Raw genomic sequence first — 21,896 nt, forward strand, 5'->3', positions numbered from 1 at the left:
GGTGCCTGGGTGGCTTAGTCGGTTAAGTGTCTGACTTTGGTTCAGGTCATGGTCTTGTGGTTCATGAGTTCGAGCCCCATGTTGGGCTCCGTGCGGACAGCTCAGAGCCTGGAGCCTGCTTCAGATTCTGTGTCTTCCTCTCTGCCCCTCCCCCACTTGTACTCTGTCTCTCTCTCTCTCTCAAAATAAATAAAACATTTAAAAAATTAAAAAAAAAGATACTTAACCTCATAGGGTCAATTAAAAAATGTTTTTTTAACATTTATTTGTTTTTGAGAGACAGAGCATGAGGAGTAGAGGGGCAGAGAGAGGGAGACACAGAATCTGAAGCAGGCTCCAGGCTCTGAGCTGTCAGCACACAGCCTGATGTGGGACTTGAACCCATGAACCGTGAGATCATGACCTGAGCCTAAGTTGGACGCTCAACCGGCTGAGCCACCCAGGCACCCCTCATAGGTCAATTTAAATGAAATCTGCTGTGGATGTGCTAGAAACATAAGAAGAGTCAGCATGGGAATGAGCTCATTCCTCCGTTCAGCAAACATCTAGAGCACCCTCTGTGTACTAGCTGCTGTGCTAGGGAGGGGGTACGCAGAGGCAGACAGACAGATAAAGCCCTTTCCTTATGCACTGATTTTCAGTGAGAAGCAGACTTTCTCGGAGTCTCACCTAGTAAGGCTACCTTAAAAACTCGAATTCCCAGGGAAGGATGGCAAGAAGTGTGAGGGGAGGTCCAGAAATCAGGCAAAGGAGAAAGAGCCCGGGAATGTACGGTCTGGAGAAAAGTCAGGAGAGACAAATACCCTAAGGACAGTCATGGGAAGGGAAGAGAACTGGAGGTAGACTGGACCTTCTGGAAGGCAGAGAGTGAAACAGGGGGTGGGAGTTAGAAGACAGATTCAGGCTCAAAAGTGAAGGCACTGTAGTAATCAGAAATGTCCAACAATAAAATCGGTTGCCAAAGGAGCACCTGTCATTAGGGTCACTTGAGCATAAGTCAGATGCCCACCCGGTCTGTTGGGCGAGACACTAGATCATCTCTAGAGCACGTTCCACTTCTGGGATTCGAGGAATCTGTGCTTACCGCTTCCCGGGGTGAAACGGACAAAAGAAAGCAGTGCTACAGATCTAAGAGAATTCTTATGGCAACACAAGACTCAGAGACCAGCACAGTTCTTGGGTACACTTAAGTGTGCCTCATGGAAAAACAAGTCCTTCTCTGAACTATGTGTCCTAGACCCTCTCCTACACTTTCCTTCAACAAATATTATCAGATACTTGCTAGGTGACAGGGTGATGGATACTGTGAATGATGAAACAGACGGACATTGTCCCTTCCCTCATGGGGTATTTAATCTAGTGGGAAGGATGACAAAATACAAGCTCATAAAAAACTGGAACCTGTATTACTAAGCAAATAGGGTACTGAGACAGAAAATAACAAGGGGGGCTTTTTTTAGATGAGGAGGCCTTGCAAGGTCCCCCTGACAAAAGGATGTTTAAAAGCTGTGGTCTGAAGAGGCCAAGTGGAGGTATGTTAAACAATGTGCTTGGTTTTAGGGTTCACTGGCAGCCCCAATGAATCCCAAGCATTATCTAAACATTCAATCTCCAAGAAAAACTGCAGAATTGCAAAGGACAGAACACGAACCAGGATGCCCCTCACCTGCAGAGAATTCTGCGGGGAAGGGCCGAGGAGCTGACCTGACTGAGGCAGAGCCTGACCATGGGAAAGGATCTGCTGTAGGCCTCCTGGTACAATGGCTGAGAGCTGCTGCCTGGTAACTTACAGAAAAATCTTGAGGTAGAAAACAGCTTGGAATATTCAGGGAAATGAGGAAAAGCGGTGTAGCTAAAATATATGGCAGGAAGAGATGAGTCTGGGAAGGTAGGCGAGGGCCAAATCATGCACAATACTACAAACCAGAGTAAGACACCCAGATGGATTTCACTGTAAGCGTATCAGCATGCCACTACAGAGTTTTCGGTCAGGGAGTGCTGTAAGCTCACTTATGCCTGAAGAATACCATTTGGGCTATGAAGTAGAAAATGGAACAGAGAGGAAGGAGGGGGGAATAAGGAGACCAGACAGGCCAGAAAGGACCACTCAGGCCAGGAGAGAGAGGATGATGGTAGAGGCAGTCAATGTGATGAGATGTACATGGATTTAGGATACATTTTGGGTTCCCCTGCCAGCTAAGGCACAGTAGCAGGGACCAGATATACCTGCTTGCTTGGAACAACTGAAAACAAAAAGACAAATACATGAAATAACTATTTTCAGACACTGGGCATCAGGCAGCGCAGGACAGTGATTCCTGAAAAGGGAGAACAAAAAGGTGAGCCCGAGACTTGCTCTCAGCTCACTGAAGAGAGTGTTTCCAGGCCACAGTGCATGTAGGGGAAGATGAGACAGAGCCAGTGAGCCCTCTGAGCTGAGGAGATGGAGCTGAGTCCAGACCGGCCAGGACAGCTACAGTTCATGGGCCTGAGCACTGGGGAGGTGATTACAACTCGATTTCAGATGCTCAAGAAGGCAGAGCAAAGACTATGCAGATTAAGACATAATGCACCAAAGACATAAAAAGACCCAGGTCAAACTTCTAGAAATGAAAAACAGTGTCTGAGATAAAAATACATGAAATGGATTAAGAGGACATTAGACACTGTAGAAGAAAAGATTAGGTAATTTAAACACAGCTATAAAGTTTATCCAAAATAACACACAAAAAATGGCTAAAAATATTTAAAAAGCATCATTCAACTGTGGGAAAACTTCAAGGAAAAAAAAAAAAACTTCAAGGAGATTCATATATGTCTAACTGGACCCGCATGTCCAAGAAGCTCAGGGGACTCTTAGCATAAGAGGCACGAAGAAAACCTCACCAAAGCACAGCATAATCAAATTGCTAAAAACCAATAGCAAACAGGGAAAAAAAAAACCCACGAGAGTGAGTGAGAGAGAGAGAGAGGGTGAGAGAGAGAGAGAGAGACCAAAAAGAATGACAGCAGACTTCTCATAAGAGATGATGCAAACCAGAAAAACAATGGAGTGACATCTTTTAAAAGTGCTGAGCAGGGGCACCTGGGTGGCTCAGTCAGTTAAGTGTCCGACTTTGGCTCAGGTCATGATCTCGCGGGTTGTGGGTTCAAGTCCTACGTTGGGCTCTGTCCTGACATCTCAGAGCCTGGAGCCTGCTTTGGATTCTGTCTGTTTCTTGCTCTCTCTCTGCCCCTCCCCGACTCACACTCTGTCTCTCTCTCTCTCAAAAAATAAGTAAACAAAAAATTAAAAAAAAAAGTCCATTCTAAAAGTATCTTTCAGAAACAAAGAAAAAAAAAAGGACTTTTTCAAAGATACAAAAGCTGAAAGGATTTGTGTCCAGTAGACTATGACTATGAGAAATGTTGAGGGAAGTCCTTCAGGCAGGGAGAGGGTATACAACTCTAGCTCTACATTAAAAACATGGAAAAGTACCAGAAAGGGTGACTATGAAAGGGCGAATATAAAACAATTTTTTCTTTTATATTAAGAGCATCTCTTTCTTTTATATTGAAAAAAATCTTTAAAAGAAGATTACCTACTTAAGATAATAACAATGTATAGTGGGATTTACAATATACGTAAAAGTAAAATATATGGTAACAATAGCACAAAGGCTGGAAGGTGGGGACAGTGTACAGCTGTAAGGGTCTTACATGGTATGTAAAGGGATAAGAGTATGGCTTTAAGGTAGACTGTGGTATGTAAAAAATGTATACTATACACTAAAGCAATCACTAAAATAAAGAATTAAATCAGTTATAGTTAATAAGCCAACAAGGAAATAGAACAAAATCATTAAAAAACTGGATTAATCCACAGGAAGGCAGGAAAAAAGAGAAAACTGGATAGACAGAACAGATCTCTCTACCAATAGCTTTTGTCTTTGTCCTTTGAGTTGAAAGTAAAGCTCTGGGTGGGCTACATGGTTCTTTCATTTATATAATGACATTATTACATTTATATAATTCTGGTCATGAAAGACAAAGTCTGGGAAAGTGGAGACAAGAGGAAACAAAATTATTTTGCATGACAAATTAAGCGGGAGTTGCCTGCTGATGGCTGGAAAAGGAGGAGGTATGGGATGGAAGGAATCAAGAACAGAGAGGAAAATCCCCCAAACCTAGAGTGGGTCCCAGAAATGGCAGCAGGCTGAGCCCAAAGGTGAAAGAGGCCAAAATGATACATCCTGTAGTAGCGGATAAACATTTAAGATAAAACAGAAGTGGAGGAGGGCACTTGTTGGGATGAGCACTGGGTGTTATATGTAAACCAACTTGACAATAAACTATTTAAGGAAAAAAAAGAAAGATAAAACAGAAGTGTTAAAATGCTTCCTGTTCTTTGTGGCAATCCTCCCTCACCCCCCTAAACTTCAGTACAAGTTCATTACAACTGTATTCATTCTTTTCTTAGGGAAATGAAGGATGAGGAACTGGATCAAATGTGTGTGTACTTTCATGAGACAAGTTCAGAGTTCAAATGGTGAATCAAAGCACCTAAGGGAGAGACAGTCAGCTATAAGAGTGGTCTGGGAAAGAAGGGGTTAGAAACTGGGTCAGGGCAGGGGAACCCTAGCCTGAATGATGTAGGGTGGGGGTTCATCTGATGTTATTTAGATCTGGGTATCGAAGTAAAGGATTATCCCCAAATCTAAGAGTACCCCCAGAGTCCCACACAAACCTCCAGCTAGGCTCCCTGCCTTCTGCCTCGCTCCGCACTAATCCACTCTCCCACCCAGGACCCTGAGTGACTTCTCTGAAGCACTGTGACTGCATCCTTTCCCGGGGTCCTCACTGCTCAATGACAAAAAACCGGTAATACGGTCAGTTAGAGCACTCCCGACCGGGCTGCTGCCTCTGTTCCAGTCTTGCCTCTCACATGCCTCTCTACCACCATGTACGTCAGCTGTACCAGACATCTGGTTCCTTCCACACAGTCATGCTCCCCTTTGTCCCTCACAGTCTCACATGCTATTCAGTCAACTGGAACATTCTTCATCACTCCCCTCCTCCATCTCCTTGGATCTGTGGCATCTTCTCCTGATTACCCTGCTCCTTCAGGTCCAAGCTTAGATATCATTTCTTCTGGAAAGTCTCCCCTGACACCTGGTTTGAACTTCTGAACTCTGAACTTGTCCTATGAAAGTACACATCATCATGAATTAACTGTTTGCTGATTTGTTCCTCTTCTTTACCAGGCTGCAAACTCTGTGAATGTGAGGACCTGGACCCCTAGTTTACTATGGAAATTCCCCCGCCCCTCTTGTGTCTAAACCAGACCTTGGTGTTGTGCAACCAGTACATTCTGGGTTGGCTGAATGAATAATGGATTCAATACGGGTTCAATTAATTATAAGCCTGCATCACCTCAGAACTCTGATAGTTCTATGAGGAAATCCTGCATGGGATTGAAGGGGACTCCAAATAGATTTCACACTTCTTCTGTGGCTTTATTCAATCCTGTAAATTGTAGGATTCTGGCAGGAGAACCACTTTATAAGCTCAGATGACCGTGGATGGCAGCTAGAAAATCAGGCACAAGGAACTTACCGCCATGGGACAAAATGAACCTCCTTGAGCAGAGAGGAATCTGGGCAATCTCCAAACAGCAGACCTAGAGATTAATGGCTGGCTGGGTTTGATTATGGCTAAGATAACAGTCCCTGGGACCAGCTACCTTAATGGTCTCCTCCTTAATGCTGTCAGTTCTGAGGGCCGGAAGGAGCTCTCTCTCGCCTGACCTTCACAGGCCCCTTACCTGACATGGCCGCATGTGGAGTTCTGAAGAGGTGACCCTAATCAGACTCTGTCCCTGCCTCCCACCTGCCAGGAACGCTTCCTGACCTCTTCTTTCATCACTCCTGGCTGGCCACAGGCCTGTTCCATGCTCCCACCACATCCATGTCTGTCCTCTCTTAGCTGCGTGCCCCCATAGCAGGGACGCGGTCTGTCCCATGTCTGGCTCCCCCGAGGCTAGTATAGCATCTGGCAGAGTGTCAGACAACTGGTCTGGACTCTCCAAAATGCCAGTGTTATGTCATGAAAGGGAGGGGAAAAAAGTCTGGAAAACTGCTGTAGATAAAAGAAAACTAAAGAGACAGAACAACTAAACACAGTGGCTTAGCCTTCACTGGATCCTGGATTAGGAAAAAAACAGCTACAGAGGACATTATTGGGACAACGGAGGAAATCTGATTATCTATCTATCTATCTATCTATCTATCTATCTATCAGCTAGTAGATTTTATTAATGTTAAATTTCTTGAATGTGAAAACACTCCTACTCTTAGGAGATCCATAGGAAAGTTTATTCAGGATCAAGTCTCTCATCTGCAGTTAACTCAGATGGTTCAGTAAACAAAACCCACAAATACAAATATATGTATGTGTACCTAAGAGAAATAGGTATAGTAAATATTACAAAAAGGTCAATGGTAAATCTAGATGGAGAGTATGTGGTTGCCTTGCCGACTGTCCTATTTGCACTTTTCTGTAGGTTTGGAATTTTTCCAAAAAAGTTAAGTCTCAACAAAGGTAAGGAAGCCTAATGGGATCTGCTATATCAGGAGTGTGTGGTCACTTAGGCCAAGACCCTAAGGGCCAGGGGAGTGTGGAGGCAAGCTGTAGGGAAGGGAGAAGGCACCTCAGTCAGTACCTGGATAAGAGGAATGGTAGCTTTGGATGCTGAACTAGAAGTGTGGAGCCACGCAGAAAGGTGGCAGTGATGAACCCCGGATCCAAAGGGCAGAGCAAAAGACAGCCCTGTGCATATCAAGCTGCTTGGCAGAGGTTTGGGTAAGTCATCAGGAAGGTGCGGGGAATGACAGATGATCAGAGGTGGAGCAGGGGGTCAGTGAGGCAGGCAGGCAGGCAAGACGAGGGAAGGAGCACAGAGGGTGAGAAATCCAGGCAAAGTCCTGGCTTGAATCGGCACAGTTAGAATGCCCGCTTCGGAGAAGCAAACAAACTGGCGTGGGAGCAGCCAAGTTGCCGAGCACCTAGGGTGGGAAACAAAAGCTAGAGAGTGAGCACAGGAAGGTGCAGAGAGTGGCTGAATCTGTCTGAAAACGAGGCAAGGAGTGGAGGCGGTATGTGATAACCCTGGTCTTTGCCTCTATCTCTTAGCTGGTAAGGCAAGAAGGAAGAGTGGCTAAAGCATGCTTCCTCTTGTCTGGTAGCTGAATCAGAGAGATGCAAACTGGAGCAGAATTCCCAGGGCACACGAGGCCTCAGTTTCAAGCCCCCTCCATGACCGCGGGCCCGTGATGTACAGCCCTGCCGGTCTCTGCACGCTGCTACCGGCAAGTTTCTCATAGTTCTCAGTGAAGATATTCCATTTAAGAATTCTGGGCTCCTGGTTTGTTGAGAAATCTCTCTATAGATGAGCAGCTACCCTCCGTGTTCACTACCCCCTCTCGTGTACCCATTCTTTCAGAATCTCAGGGAGGCTTTGCTTTCATCACTGAAGTGCTGCCCAGAGTTCCTGAAGGCCAATGATTGGGGTATTTAACAACCTGCCTTTCTATGCGCCCCCTCCTCCATACCATACCCAGCCCAGACCCCCACTGCGACACACTAAGGATGATCTTTTCTATTCTCAGATTCTCATGCTAAAAGAAAGCAGGAGAGGGTTTAGATAGGTTCCCTCCCAAGAAATGGATCAGTGAGGGGAGCACAGGCATGTCTGCAGGGTCTGGCCCTCACACAAGGAGTATTGGAAATTCAGGTTGTCACATAAGCAGTGCTCGCTGGGGTGCAGAGGTACAGATGGGGGGGGAGGGGGCGCTGAGGGAGCACTTTGCTGAGTGCGTTCTCTGGAAGTGGCCTCTGTTAAGACAATGGTGAAGAGATGCCAGGGAAGGCAGTGTGGGCACAAGACTTGTGCAGGTCAGAAATGGGCACCTTTCAGACCTGGGCTCCCTCGCCAAAGGACAGCACATCCCCAGCACGCACAGCGCCGCCCCTCTGCTCCTCTGGCCAGGGTGAAGTCCATGAGACCCTTCCACAGGGCCTGTGCTTTCTCTCTTGACCACGACCTACCTTGCTGCTGGGGTCAGCTTTCCTCCGCTCCCTGCGGTTCTGTGTCCTGGACTCCAGAAGCTGAGTTCCACTCACTCTTGCCCCTCTCTTGGAAATGCTTAGTCACTGACCCGGCCACGGCCACGTGGCATCCGCTCTCCCGCCGCGGGTCTGCTGTGCTAACTAAGAAAGTTATTTTCCAGCCGAGTGGGGAACGGCAAGAACCTGAATGGACTTGCTAGACTGGCAGCGCTGGAGGAGTTCGGGCCACGTGCCAAAGGAGAGAGTGGAAGGCCAATCCCGGGGGAGCACATGTCTCTCTCTGTAGCCTGGGACTACAGCTTCCTGTTGGCAAGAGAGAGCTACCTGGGGCCTATGCCGCCAGCTTCACACCGGGAGGTGTGCTGTGACCTCACGGTGGCTCCACGTGCCACACGCTGTGGGGGCTCAGAAGGGGAACTATGAACCACCGTCTTCTGGGGATAATAATCCAGAGGACAGAAGGTTAATCCCAGAGAGAGGAGACAAAATCCTGGAGAGAGCAGAGAGGGGAGGAGACCCAGGAGTCCCGTGGGTGCAGCAAAGGTAAGGCGCAGAAAGCCAGGTGTGCGGACAGCAGGCGCCTGGGCCCTCGCTGGTGCTGCCGCTGGCCCTGTGCCCCTTCCTTAGCCCCGGCCCCATCCCAGCTCCTACCTGGTAGGTACCTGTCGTGGCTGTGGCTGTACTCGGTGGTGGGGAGCGGCGAATGAGTCTGTGTAAAGGGCTGGCTGCCGAACAGATTGTCACTGCGAAGGTTGTGGCAGAGTTTCTCCAGGAAGCGGAGGACGTAGGTGATGCTGTTGACGGCCGGGAGGTTGAGGGTGTGCTGCTCACGGTCAAACACGGCTGGGGAATTCAGGAAGCGGGGCGAGCGTATCAGCCGTCAGTCAGCCCAGCCGGGGCAGCGCCGGGCAGGAGGAGCCCAGCCCACTGCTTGCCTCGGGCTCACCTGGTTGCACAAAGCAACCAGTGCCCAGGTTTCCTCCCTCCCTGCCCTGCCCTGCCCTCCGCTCCCTCCCTCCAGGGTTTGATTTTTGCCTCCAACTCCAAAGGGCTTGCAGTAATGGGAGTGGCTCGGCCAGGCCGGTTGCACCTGGGGCTCTGAGGTGACTTTACTCAACTTGTGAAAACAACTGTGAACACAACTCTATCTGCTCCATCAGCTGGCTGGGCCTCCTCAGGGAGATCTGCTCACTCCGGGTTCTATTTCCCTAAGAACAGAGAAGCCGGGCAGATGCGGAGAGTACAGCTACCGGCAGCAATGGCTTAGATGCACAATGCGATCTGTGTCAGGGTGCTAGAGATCCAGCAGCATTTGGAACAATTCCACGCTTGGTTTTATTTTACTCCCTATCTATTTCTATTAAAAAAAAAATATCTGTACAGTCCTTATAAAAGCAGGCCTTAGCATTTGTCTCTGAGGGCAGCAAGGAAAGGGGGAGACAAGGCCAGTCCCAGGACTCAATGTGGGGGCAGAAGAACCCTAGAAACGGTGTGGGTGACAGCAACCCCACAGAGGCACAGGGAAGGCCTCATTCCCGCAGACGACTGCACAGAAGCCTCGGCCTCCCAAGGAAAGGAAGGCTTGATTTCCCGGCAGTCCTCGGCCTTCTAGAACAGTGTCTTCCATGCATGCCCTCATCCTCCACACGGCCAATTACTCCTTTGCCAGGGCTCCCACATCACCCTCTACACATTTCTCACACGTAAGACTACCTCTTGCCTGTCGTCTTTTCTCCTCCTCCCCTGGCCAGTGCCTGGCAATAACCTCTGACATATGGTAAAAGCTCAAAGAATGTTTGCTAACAAAATACAGTGACAAATGGGGTCTTCTAAAGGAACACAGGTATTGGCCAGGGTCTTTCACATCAGCTGGGTTTCCTGAGGCTCGTTAGAGGGAAGGGATGGGAGACTGCAGTATCATGCAGTTGAGACTGAAAGGCTCCAGGTGAAGTCTTCACAGGTTTGGTGGGTAAAGAATGGAGTTTTGGACTTGGGACCACGGAAACAGAACTAGGGCACAGCAGAAAAAGGGAATGTTCTCAGTGAAAACAAAAAACTGCACAGTCGAATCAAACTCTGGTAGCAGGAAAGAGAGGGGGAATGTTTTTTCCCACTCTGCCCTGGGATTCAACTTCCTTATAACAGGGCTGGCTTAGGCCTGGGCAGCTAAGGAGCCTGAAGAACCTAAGAGTCCTCTGGTCCCCTGAGGCCAGGTGGGGGGCTGTGGCAATCTGGAGAAGCTCCTGCTGCCACAATGCGGTCCCTCTGGACTCTTTTTTCTGGAACGCCTTTAAAGCAACACACATACATCTTCTGTGTGCAGAGGCTAAGCCGGTGGACAGGAGAGGGGTGTGCTTAGTGGCTGGGTTAGGCAGAGTATGCCTGGCACTCTACTTGGCAGATGAGTGCGTAAGGCTCACAGGGCTTCTGGCTGTCGACAAGGAAGGCTCTCTGAGGAACATAATCCCTTCACGTTTTTCCAAAGCCTACAGGCCTGACTGTAGTAGGACCCAGGATGCCTTGCCACAAATCAGGCGGGTGAGAAGGCCTGCCCTTCTGGTTAGGAGGCCACCCCAGCCCAAGGATGCTTACCTGAGATTACTTCACCACCATGGCCCTGTTTGAGGAAGCTGAAGACCGTTTTCTGATGATAAGCACAGTCGATGCAAGCCTGGACAGCCTGCTGCAATACCACAGAGGCGCGAGCTGGCCCAAAATGGTCAGGGAGCAGCTGGACCTTCTTCTTATCTAAGTGGGGGCCTGTGCTGCCATTCTTGTTCAAGTAAATACACACTGTAGGAGACAAAGAGTCAGAAAAGCTTAAAGAGCGTCCGGGGGAGAGAAGTGACAGAACAGTGCTCTCTTCTGTGCCTCACACTCTGGGCTCTGGTCCCTAGCAGGATTCTCAGCTGCTAGGCTGGTGAAACACAGGGAGGGGGCAGAGGGTGGCTCTGTCCAGCTGCAAACAGCCCAGATTGCATGACCAAAGGCTCTGGGAACAGAGCCTGCTGGAAGAGCAGCCCAGACCAAAAGCCAAGGCACAGAACTTGTACTTGGTCTTCTGTGCACTGAAAAGAGAATCTAAACAACTTCCCAGATATATGTACTTTTGTGTTCAGTACTTGGTTGCCCCACACATTCTTTGTATGTCTTACATGTGTAAGGGACGGCAGGGGCCATGACAATATTAGCCAGAGTGTGCTTGTGTGTGTGTGACTCTGCACTTAGAATGGTCACACCGCTGGTCACCTGCCTCGATTTCTGTTCTGGGCCGTGGAGTCCCTTTGTTATGTTTTGCATTAACACTCAGGTCCAAAGAAAGTAGTAAAATAGAGAAATATGGACTAAAGAAAACAACAGAAAGGGCCTGAGGGTCCCATCTAGAGAGCTGTTTCAGTAGTTTCTCTGGTCACGCCAGCTGGGCACTCTCCTGCTGCAACTCTCTACCCGGCACTGTGCTAGGCAGGGGACAGGCTGGGCACAGGAGTAAGAGGCAGTCCGAAACAGAGGAGCTTCCTTGATCTCCAGAGAGAACCCACAGCAGTCTGGTGAGCCATGGCATTCTTCTGAAGTGCCTTATAGGAGCCACTTGAAGAGGGTACTCTGCTTTCTCACACTGTCATGGATCATTAACTGATGAAAGAACAGGTGAGCAAAAGGTCTTTTTTGCTGTTAAAGGCAAAAACAGATAAGAGCGGGAGCTGTGCTGACCGTGGACAGACTGCCATCCTCATTCGTGGGGCTTCTGGTTTAGGGATGTAAAATGAGGGGGCTGAGCCACATGCTCTCTGAGGATTCTGCACCTAATTCTAAGGGAAGGGAAGAGGGAGAGACGGAAATGGAAAATAGCAAGAGAAAGGCAGGATGTGGAAGGTGACTGGTAGAAAAGAAAGAAGGGAAAAAGGTAAAGAATAAGCAAGATGCATTGAAATACACATTCAACTCTGTTCTCTGCTAAAACCCTCTAAAATGAGCCAGACAATAATGGGGACAGCTGAAAATTCTGGAAGCTGGAAAGCAGATAAGCAAAGCAGCAACTGACCAAGCAGACCCAAGAAAGCCAAATCCTTAACCGAGAATGGGCAATGATGAGAACCAAGCTGTTTTCTGAAACATCTTATAATTCACAACAGACCCAAGAATGGGCAGGTGCCCCTGGAGGTGGGTGTGAAGGCAGATCTAATGAAAGAAGGATTGGGTGAAATCTGTTAGGGTTTCCATGTCATGATATGACTCTTTCAATGAAAACAAAAGTAAAAATTTTAAAACTCAAAGAGATAAAAAGAGTAGTTAAAATAAACGAAGAAATCTATCTACGAAAAGACACTCATAAGAATGTTCATAGCAGCTTAGTCATAACATCCTAAAACTAGAACCAACCCAAATGTCCATAATGAGAGAATGCACATAAAATTGTGGTATATTCATTTATTGGGATAGCATTTGGCAGTAAAAAGGAATGAACTATTGACAGGGTGCTTCTCAAAAACATTACTTTTATTGAAAGAAACCAAATACAAAAGGTACATATAGTATTATTCTATTTAGGTATTAAGTTTAAATCTAACCAAAAATCAGAAAAACCAAATCTACAGTGAGAGGCATCAGAATGAAGGTACGAGAGAAGGCTGACCATAAGGGGGCATGATGTAACTTCCAGGGGTGGAGAGATGACTTTCATCTTGACTTGGGTTGTAGCTACATGGTGCTTACAAAGACTAAAAGTCATCTAATTGTACTTTAAGATATGTACATTTCACGGCATGTAAATTTTACTTAATTTTTGTGTTTACACAAAAGGAAAAAAATATAACCTGTCCAGTGGTGATTACAAAAAGAAATTCTATGTAGATTAAAGGGTGAAAGATAAAAGGCAAACAATATAACCTTGAGAAGACTGTGGTAGTTTAAAAACATGACTCCCACACCTTTGACATCCCTTCTGTCGATCTGTGTGATACCTGACCAACAGACTGTGCAGAAACGACACTGCTGGTTTTGGGGCCCAGGGCTTGCTTATTTAAGAAGCTGACAGTTTCCATTTCCTCTTTCTTGGGACATTCACTCTTAGAACCCAATGACCACATGTGAGGAGCCAAAGCCACCCCGGGGCGAGGTCTTTGTGGAGAGAAACCATCAGCCAAGACCAACTTGTCAGCCATGAGTAGACGCGGGTCCTACAATCCCAGTCAAGTCACCTTAGCGGACACCGCGCGGAGCAGGTACAAGCAGTTGCCACCTAGGCCTGCCCACACTGTTGTTTTAGCCATGAAGTTTGTGGTGGTTGCTGTATAATTGGAAGAGACAGTGGTGCCACAGACAGGGTGCTGCAGTAACAAAAGCCTAACACTCACGGCATTGGCTTTGAGACTGGGAGGCAGGAAGAAGCATGAAGGGCCACACAAAGGGTGTGGGTGAAAGCAGAAAGGGGCTTGAACAGAAACCTGTAAAGGGGTGGGGGTCACATAGTTCTTTTTATTTTGTACCATCTCTGTCCCTGTTAGCCTGAGCTGGCAATGCTTCTACCACAACGATTCTCTGAGAAACCTGTGAATGGAAGCCCACAAGGTCTTGAGGAAGCTGTCAGGGAGAGCTTAGGGCAAGTGAGGAAAATCTTATTGGAAGATGGAAGACAGGGGACACTTGGCTAGGCAGTGATATAGAGTCTGATGACACTGTCACTTGCAGTAACATGGGACCCGGTGAACTTGGTGAAATAACTAAAGAGATTTCTAGACAAAGTAATGAAAGTGCAAGGTGGCGACTCAATGCCTATGATAAAAATGCAAAATGAGAAAGATGAGCTTAAAAAATATATAAAAATGAAAAAAGTCCACAAATAAAATTGCTTCTTACTTTCAGTCCTTCCAGAAGGCAAAGGATACTAAGTTAAGAAAGAGTCAAATCCACAATGGGGCAATAAAATATTTTGTTAAGGTGCCAGAATGATTTAAGACTATGCTTCACAGACTCTTCCTGACCAAAAGGCCCTCTAAGAATCTTAAGGGCCAGTCTTGCAGATTTTTTCCCTTTAATGGTAAGAGTTTCTAAGAACCTTAAGGGCATTATCTCACAGCAGCCATACAGGAAGCCCAAAGTAGAGGAGAGCTGATCTTCAAGAGATTCGTGGTTGTGCCTTTGTCTAATGAAGAAAATCTCAATAATATTCCTAGTAAACCCCTCAAGTTTCTAAGAGAATCACTGTGGCAGAGGCACTGCCCACTCAGACTAAAAGGGACAGAAATGGTACAGAATGAACAGAGGACTTTAGATCCAAACCTTCCACAGATGGGACGAAGACCAAGAAAGCAATCTCGGTTTTCTGTGGAAAAGGAAGGATGATTCAGAGGACAAAGAGGAGAGCCATGGAAAACAGCCCCAAGAAAGTAAGATTGGGTCCAATGAAGGAACTGGCACCATGAGCCTGGCTGGATTTCAGAATTTCTACAAGCCAGTGACTGCTCCCTGTTGGAGGGGTGGGTGGAGGGGGCATCTGTAAGTTATCCTAGGGCTGTCCCACCACTATAGATGAGCTATGTGGAGAGCAGACAACATTTTTCTTTAGTTCACAGGTCTTCAGATTCAGAAGAATGACACTCAAGGAGCCATGCCTGACAATCTGCACCTGAGAGGTCTCATTTGCACCTGCATTTGATTTAGATGATGAGATCCTAGATCCAGAGCCTGATGTTGTAAAGGGATGAGACTTTTAACGGAGAATCTCACAAAGGGAATAAATGTCCCAAGTAGGAAAAATGTAAATGAATTATGTCCAGAGAGTAGACTGAGGTGATTTTACAATGAGGTCCATGATTCTTTGACGCTCTTCCGACAGAGGAGTGGGGTCTATTCTCCTTCTCTTGAATTTGAGCTTTGTGATTGCTTAATTAGTAAAATATGGTAGAAATGATAGTATGCTAATTTGGGGGCTTCCATCTTAAGGAACTGGAAATCTCTACTTCTTGTTTCTTGGGACACTTGCTCTTGGAACCCACCCACCATAGGATGAGGAAGCCCAAACTACCCTTTGGAGAGGTCCGTATAGAAAAGAACCAATAGCCAGCGCCAATTGCTAGCCATGTGAACGAGCCATCTTGGAACTGGGTCCTCCGGTCCCAACTGAGCCACTCCAAACAATGCCATGGGGAAGAGAGATGAGCTGTCTTAATATTAATAAGATATTACCCTTTTCTGGTATATAAAATTATATACCTTTTACAGTTTATGCTTTTGCCTTATTTTTAAAATCCTTTCTAATCTTAAAGTCATAAGGATATTTATAATTGTCATGTTTTGGTTTTCTACTGCATCCATGAAATCAGATGTTGTAAAAAAAAAAAATTGGAGAGGGGTTCAGTATGTTAAGACCTCGGAAGTGGCTATTCTATCCCAACAAGTGAAAAGCTGAACAAACTGAAAAATTAACACTCTGTTTTAGATCCATCCAAGAAGTGAGGTCACAGGGCAAACTGATGCCACCCAAGTTTGGAGACGCAAATGGGAGAACACAGAAAAAATCACATTTTACTAAGCGGAAACCCATGAGCAGAAACTTCCACAACTAACCAACGCCAAGGTAGGAGAATCTGAACTGCAACTGATGAATTGCTGGAAGTTTAGTGTGGACAAGCCTGAGAGTTAAGAACTCTAGAGGGCCCCAGTCATTGAGGGGGTGGGGTCCCACACTTTTGTGAGTTTTACCATTAGGAGTTCAACCGCGTTCTCACAGTATTAGAGAAACATCCCTCATGTTTCCATCAGTGAATGCAGAAAAGGAACCATTTAAAAAGATGCCAGAGTCTACAGAAGAGTAGACAGGCCTTAACAAGGCCTGTCCTCAGGAAGACTATTTTACTGGCGCATAACCTGCTGGGATTTGATAGAGCCTAACTTATCCGGGAGAATGGGAAATACCCAATTCCCACCCCAGCCATCTTGTCCCACCTAAGAGCAAGGATAAGAAATACTAGTGAAGTTCATAGTTTAGGAGCACAACCCCCCCGCCCCCATCCCCGCAAAGACTGAGACCTAATCACAGGACTATAGAATAGAATACTTCTATCTCTCCCAGAACCTTACCATCACATTAGTAAAGGCCTATTTACAACAACTCCTTTTACCTAGTACATCACGTCTGGTTATCAAGAGACAAATTACAAGGTATACTAAAAGGCAAAAACTGCAGTTTTAAGAGATAAAGCATAAGACTAAAGCATATGCATAAGAAACTAACCTTAGACTAGAAAGTGTAAGAACTAGACTCAGACATGGCAGGGATGTTGGAGTTATTAGATTGGGAATTTAAAACTATGATTAATATGCTAAGGGCTCCAATGAATAAAGTAGACAGCATGTAAAAAAGATATGCAATGTAAGTGAAGAGATGGAAGTTCTAAGAAAGAATCAAAAAGAAATGCTAGAGAGCTGCTGCAGTATTCACTGCAGCACAAATGACTGCCTTTGATGGACAAATTAGTAGACTCATCAGTGGGCATGACCAAGAAAAGAATCACTGGGCTTGATGGTATCTCAACAGAAACTTCCCAAACTCTAGAGGGAAAAGAGGGGGATAAAAGGCTGAAAAAAAACAAAACAACTCCCAGGGGACTGGACTATTCAGGAATTGTGGGATAACTACAAAAGGTGTAGAGTATACACACAACAGGAATATCAGAAGGAGAAAAAAGAAAGGAACAAAAGAAATTTTTGAAGGGATAAGGAGAGAAGAATTTCCCCAAATTAATATCAGACACAGATCCAGGAAGATCGTTGAACATCAAGCATGACAAATACCAAAAACACCCCTACAACTAAGCATGTTATATAAAAGTGCAGAAAACAAAAATGAAGAAAAAATGTTGAAATAAATCAGAGGCAAACCTGCCCCCTCCCTCACCTATAGAGGAGCAACAGCAAAAATTACATGCTTAGAAACCATATGAGTAAGAAGAGACTGGAGCGAAATAATTTAAGTGTTGAGGGAAAACACCCACCAACCTAGAATTCTGTACCCTGCAAACTTATCCTTCAAAGTGAAGGAGAAATAAAGTCTTTCTCAGACCAAAAAAAAAAAAAAAAAGAAGTTTGTTGCTTTGTTACTAGTAGATTACCTTGCAAAAAAAGGTTCAAGAAGTTCCTTAAAGAGAAGGAAAATAATATTGATCAGAAACTCAAATCTACATAAAGAACACTGGAGAAGAAACAGGTGAAGGCAAAATAGAAACTTACTTTTCTTATTCTTAACTGATCTAACAGATAACAGTTTGTTCAAAATAGAAATAGCAACGATATATTTGTGTTTATGTATATATTTATTAACACTTCTGTATAAGTGAAATGAATGACAGCAATCATACAAGGGATGGAAAGGAGGAATTAGGATTCCTTGTTATTATATCTGTGAAGTAGTATAGTGCCTTTTTTTTTTTTTGTGTATGCCACAATGTATAGTGCTTTTTGAAAGTAGACTTGTATTAGTTATAAATGTATATTGTAAATTCTACGGTAATCACTAAAAACCTAAAAAAGAAGGGTACCTGAGTGGTTCAGTCAGTTAAGCATATGACTCTTGGGTTCAGCGCAGGTCATGATCTCATGGTTTCATGAGTTTGACCCTGCCTTGGGCTCTGCGCTGACAGTGGAGAGCCTGCTTGGGATTTTCTGTCCCCCTTTCTCCCTGCCTCTCCCCCATGCCATGCTGTCTCTGTCTCAAATAAATAAACTTAAAAAACAAAAAAACTTAAAAAGTAACATATGCTAAAAAAGGAGAAAAAATGGAATCATAAAATGCTCAACTAAAACCACCAAAGGCAGAGAAAAAGTAGAAGACAAAAATAGGCACAAAGAGGGGTGCCTGGGTGGCTCAGTCGGTTAAGTGTCCGACTTCGGCCCAGGTCATGATCTCACGGTTTGTGAGTTCGAGCCCCATGTCGGGCTCTGTGCTGACAGATAGCTCAGAGCCTGGAGCCTCCTTCAGATTCTATGTCTCCCTCTCTCTGACTCTCCCCTGCTCACGCTGTCTCTCTCTCTCTCAGAAATAAATAAAACATTAAAAAAAATAGGCACAAAGAACAAAGGCAACAAATGGGAAACTGAACAAATATGGTAGATACTTATCAAACTATGTCAATAATTACTTTAAATATCAATGGTCTAAATATATCAATTAAAAGAGATTGTGAAAGTGGATCAAAAAACAAGACCCAACTCTGTGTTGCCTACAAGAAACCCACTTTAAATATAAAAAAGCATATGGGTGAACAGCAAAGGGATGGAGAAAGATATACCATGCTAATATTAATTAAAAGAAAGCAGGACAACTATATTAATTTCAGATGGAGCAGATTAAAGAGCAAGGAAAGGTACTACAGATGAAGAGGGGCATTACATAATGACTTAATTGTAATTCATCTAAGAAGATATAACAATTCTTACTGTATATGCAACTACAAACAGACCATCAAAATGTCAGAGTTAAAAATTAATAGAACTCTAAGGATAAACAGCTGAATCTGCGATTTTAATTGGAGATTTCATCATCTCTCTCTTTCAGAAATGGACAGATCTGGCAGGCAGAAAATGGTGAGGACATTGTTGAACACAACAGCACCATCAATCAACTGGACATAGTTGACATCTATAGGTTATTTCACTTAACAACAGTAGGACACACATTCTTCTCAAGCTCCTATGAAACATTCATGAAGACACACTGGGCTATAAAACATACCTTAATAAATTTAAAAGAATAGAAATCATACAATGTTTGCTCTTAAACCACAATGCAATAAACAAAAAAATCAGTAATAGAAAGATAGGTGGAAAATCTCCCCAGTACTAGGAGGTTAAACAAAATACTTATAAATAACATATGGGTCAAAGAATAAATCTCCAGATAAACTTAAAAGTATATAAAACTAAATGAAAATAAAAATATAACTTATCGGGGCTCAGTCAGTTAAGCGTCCAGCTTCAGCTCAGGTCATGATCTCACAGTTCATGAGTTTGACCCCCACGTCGGGGCTCTCTGCTGACAGGTCAGGGCCTGGAGCCTGCTTCAGATTCTGTATCTCACTCTCTCTCTGCCATTCCCCTGCTCACATTCTGTCTCTCTGTCTCTCTCTCTCAAAAATAAACAAACATTAAAAAAAACCTAAGCTTCTACTTTAGGAAACTAGAAAAAAAGAGCATATTAAATCTAAAGTAAGCATAAGAAAAGTAATAATAAAAAACAGCAGAAGTCAATGACACTGAAAACAAGAAGTCAACAACAACAAAATCAATGAAACCAAAAGCTGGTTCTTTGAAAAGATCAATAACATCAAAAGCCTTTAGATGGGCCAAATTAAAAAAAAAATGACACAAATTACTAATATCAGAAATAAAAGAGGGGGTACCACTACAGATCCATGGTCATTAAAAGGATAACACAGCAATACTATGAATAATTCTAGGCCCAGAAATTTGATAATCTAGATAAAATGGGCCAATCCATGAAATCCACAGTCTGCCAAAATTCATACAAGAAGAAAAAGATAATCTGATATGCAATATTAAGGAAATTGAATCATAATTAATAATCTTCCAAAATAGAAAGCAGCAGACTCAGATGAATTCACTGATTAATTCTACTAAGCACTTAAGAAATAGATTTTACCAATTATCTGTAATCTCTTTTAGAAAACAGAAGCAGCAAGAATACTTCATAATTCATTCTAGGAGACTGGCATTACCCTAATACCAAAACCAGAGAAAAACATTATAAGAAAAGAAAATTATAGACCACTGTCTCTCATGAACATAGATGTAAAATTCCTCAACAAAATATTAGCGAATCCAATCCAACAATATATTAAAAAAATTATACACTACAACCAAATGAAAAATTTTTAATGTTTTTTTATTTATTTCTAGGAGAGAGAGAGAGAGAGACAGCGTGAGCAGGGGAGGGTCAGAGAGAGAGGGAGTCACAGACTGAAACAGGCTCCAGGCTCTGAGCTGGCAGTCAGCACAGAGGCTGACGCGGGGCCCGAACCCACGAACAGCAAGATCATGACCCAAGTGAAAGTTGGACGCTTAACTGACTAAGCCACCCAGGCGCCCCAACAACCAAATGAACTTTATCTCAGGTGTGAGAAAGCCTGGTTCAAAACATTAAAAAAATCAATTAATGTAATCCATCACATGAGCAAGCTAAAGAAAAACTATCACGTGATCATATGAATAGATAACTCAACTTTAGAAAAAACATGCGACAAAATCCAAGATTGATTGATGATAAAAACTTTCAGCAAACAAGGAATGGAGGAGAACTTCCTGAGCCTGATAAAGAATATTTACAAAAAACCTTCAGCTCACATCACTTAATGGTGAGAAACCAGAAGCTTTCCCGTTAAGATCAGGAACGAGGTACGCATGTTCCCTCTCACTACAACATTTCATTATTGTACTAAAAGTCCTGACTAATGTAATAAGAAAAGGAAATAAAAGGTATTTATATTGGGAAAGAAGAAATAAAATTTTCTTTGTTCACAGATGACACAAATGTCTATGGGGAGAATGCAAAAGAACTGACAAAAAAAATTCCTGGAACTAATAAGCAATTATAGCAAAGTTGCAGGATACAAGGTAAATATACAAAAGTCAATTGCAAGGAATGAGTGAAGTCTGAAATTAAAGACACAATACATTTACATTAGTACCTCCAAAAATGAGATACTTAGGTATAAATCTAACACAATATGTATAGGGCTTATACAAGGAAAACTACAAACTCTGATGAATAAAAACAAAACAAAACTTCTTAACTTTAGAGAATGAACTGATAGTTACCAGAGGGGAGTTGGATGGGGGATGGGTGAAATAGGTGATGGGTATTAATGAGTACACTTACCATAATAAAAAAATAAAATAAGAAAGAGGAAACTAAACAAATGAAGAGCTTTCTCATGTTCATAGACAGGAAGACTCAATATTGTCAAGATGTCAGTTTTTTCCAACTTGATCTACAGATTCAAAGCAATCCCAGTCAAAATCCCAGCAAGTTATTTTGTGGCTACTGCGAAACTGATTTTAAAGTTTATATGGAGAGACAAAAAAACCTCTAAATAGTCAACACAATATTGACGGAAAAGAACAGGGGTTGATACTACCTAACTTCAAGACTCACTAGAAAGCTACAGTAATCAAGAGAGTATAGTATTGGTGAAAGAACAAATAGATCAATGGAACAGACAGAAAGCTGAGAAGCAGTCCCACATAAATATAGTGAGCTGATCTTTGATAAAGGAACAAAGGCAATACAATAGAGAAAAACACAGTCATTTCAACAAGTGGCACTGAAACTACTGGACAGTCACATGCAAAAAAAGGAATCTAGACACAGACTTTATGACCTTCACAAAAATTAACTCAAAATAGTTCACAGACCTAAATGTTAAATTGAAAACTATAAGACTCCTAGAAAACAAAACAGGAGAAAAAATGACAATGACCTTGGGGCGTGGCAATGGCTTTTTAGATATAACACCAGAGACGTGATCCATGAAAGAAATAATCGATAAGCTGGACTCACTAAAATTGAAATCTTCTGCTCTGGGAAAGACACAAGATAATGAGAAGAAAAGCCACAGCCGGGGAGAAAACTCTGCAAAAGATACACCTGATAAAGAATCGTTTTCCAAAATATGCGAAGAGTTTTTAAAAAGTCAACGAAAAGTAAATGAACCCAATGAAAAACTGTTAGATACCTCCTCAAAGAAGAAACACAAATAGCAAATAAACGTGTGACA

General features: G+C 43.8%; 1 protein-coding gene across 8 annotated transcripts in view; it reads right to left on the minus strand.

The window, feature by feature from the left end:
• Positions 1-21,896, minus strand: part of SCMH1 (Scm polycomb group protein homolog 1) — a 159,112-nt gene that overhangs the window by 7,613 nt on the left and 129,603 nt on the right. For all 8 annotated transcript variants that reach the window (XM_077752005.1, XM_077751999.1, XM_077752000.1 and 5 more), the window contains 2 exons: positions 10,699-10,899; positions 8,758-8,949 (listed from right to left, as the gene is read on the minus strand). In XM_077752005.1, coding sequence (XP_077608131.1) covers positions 8,758-8,949; positions 10,699-10,899 — 393 coding nt within the window. The remainder of the gene's footprint in view (positions 1-8,757; positions 8,950-10,698; positions 10,900-21,896) is intronic.

This window comes from Crocuta crocuta, unplaced genomic scaffold (assembly GCF_008692635.1).
Source record: "Crocuta crocuta isolate KB4526 unplaced genomic scaffold, BGI_CrCroc_1.0 scaffold367, whole genome shotgun sequence".
Lineage (NCBI taxonomy): Eukaryota > Metazoa > Chordata > Mammalia > Carnivora > Hyaenidae > Crocuta > Crocuta crocuta.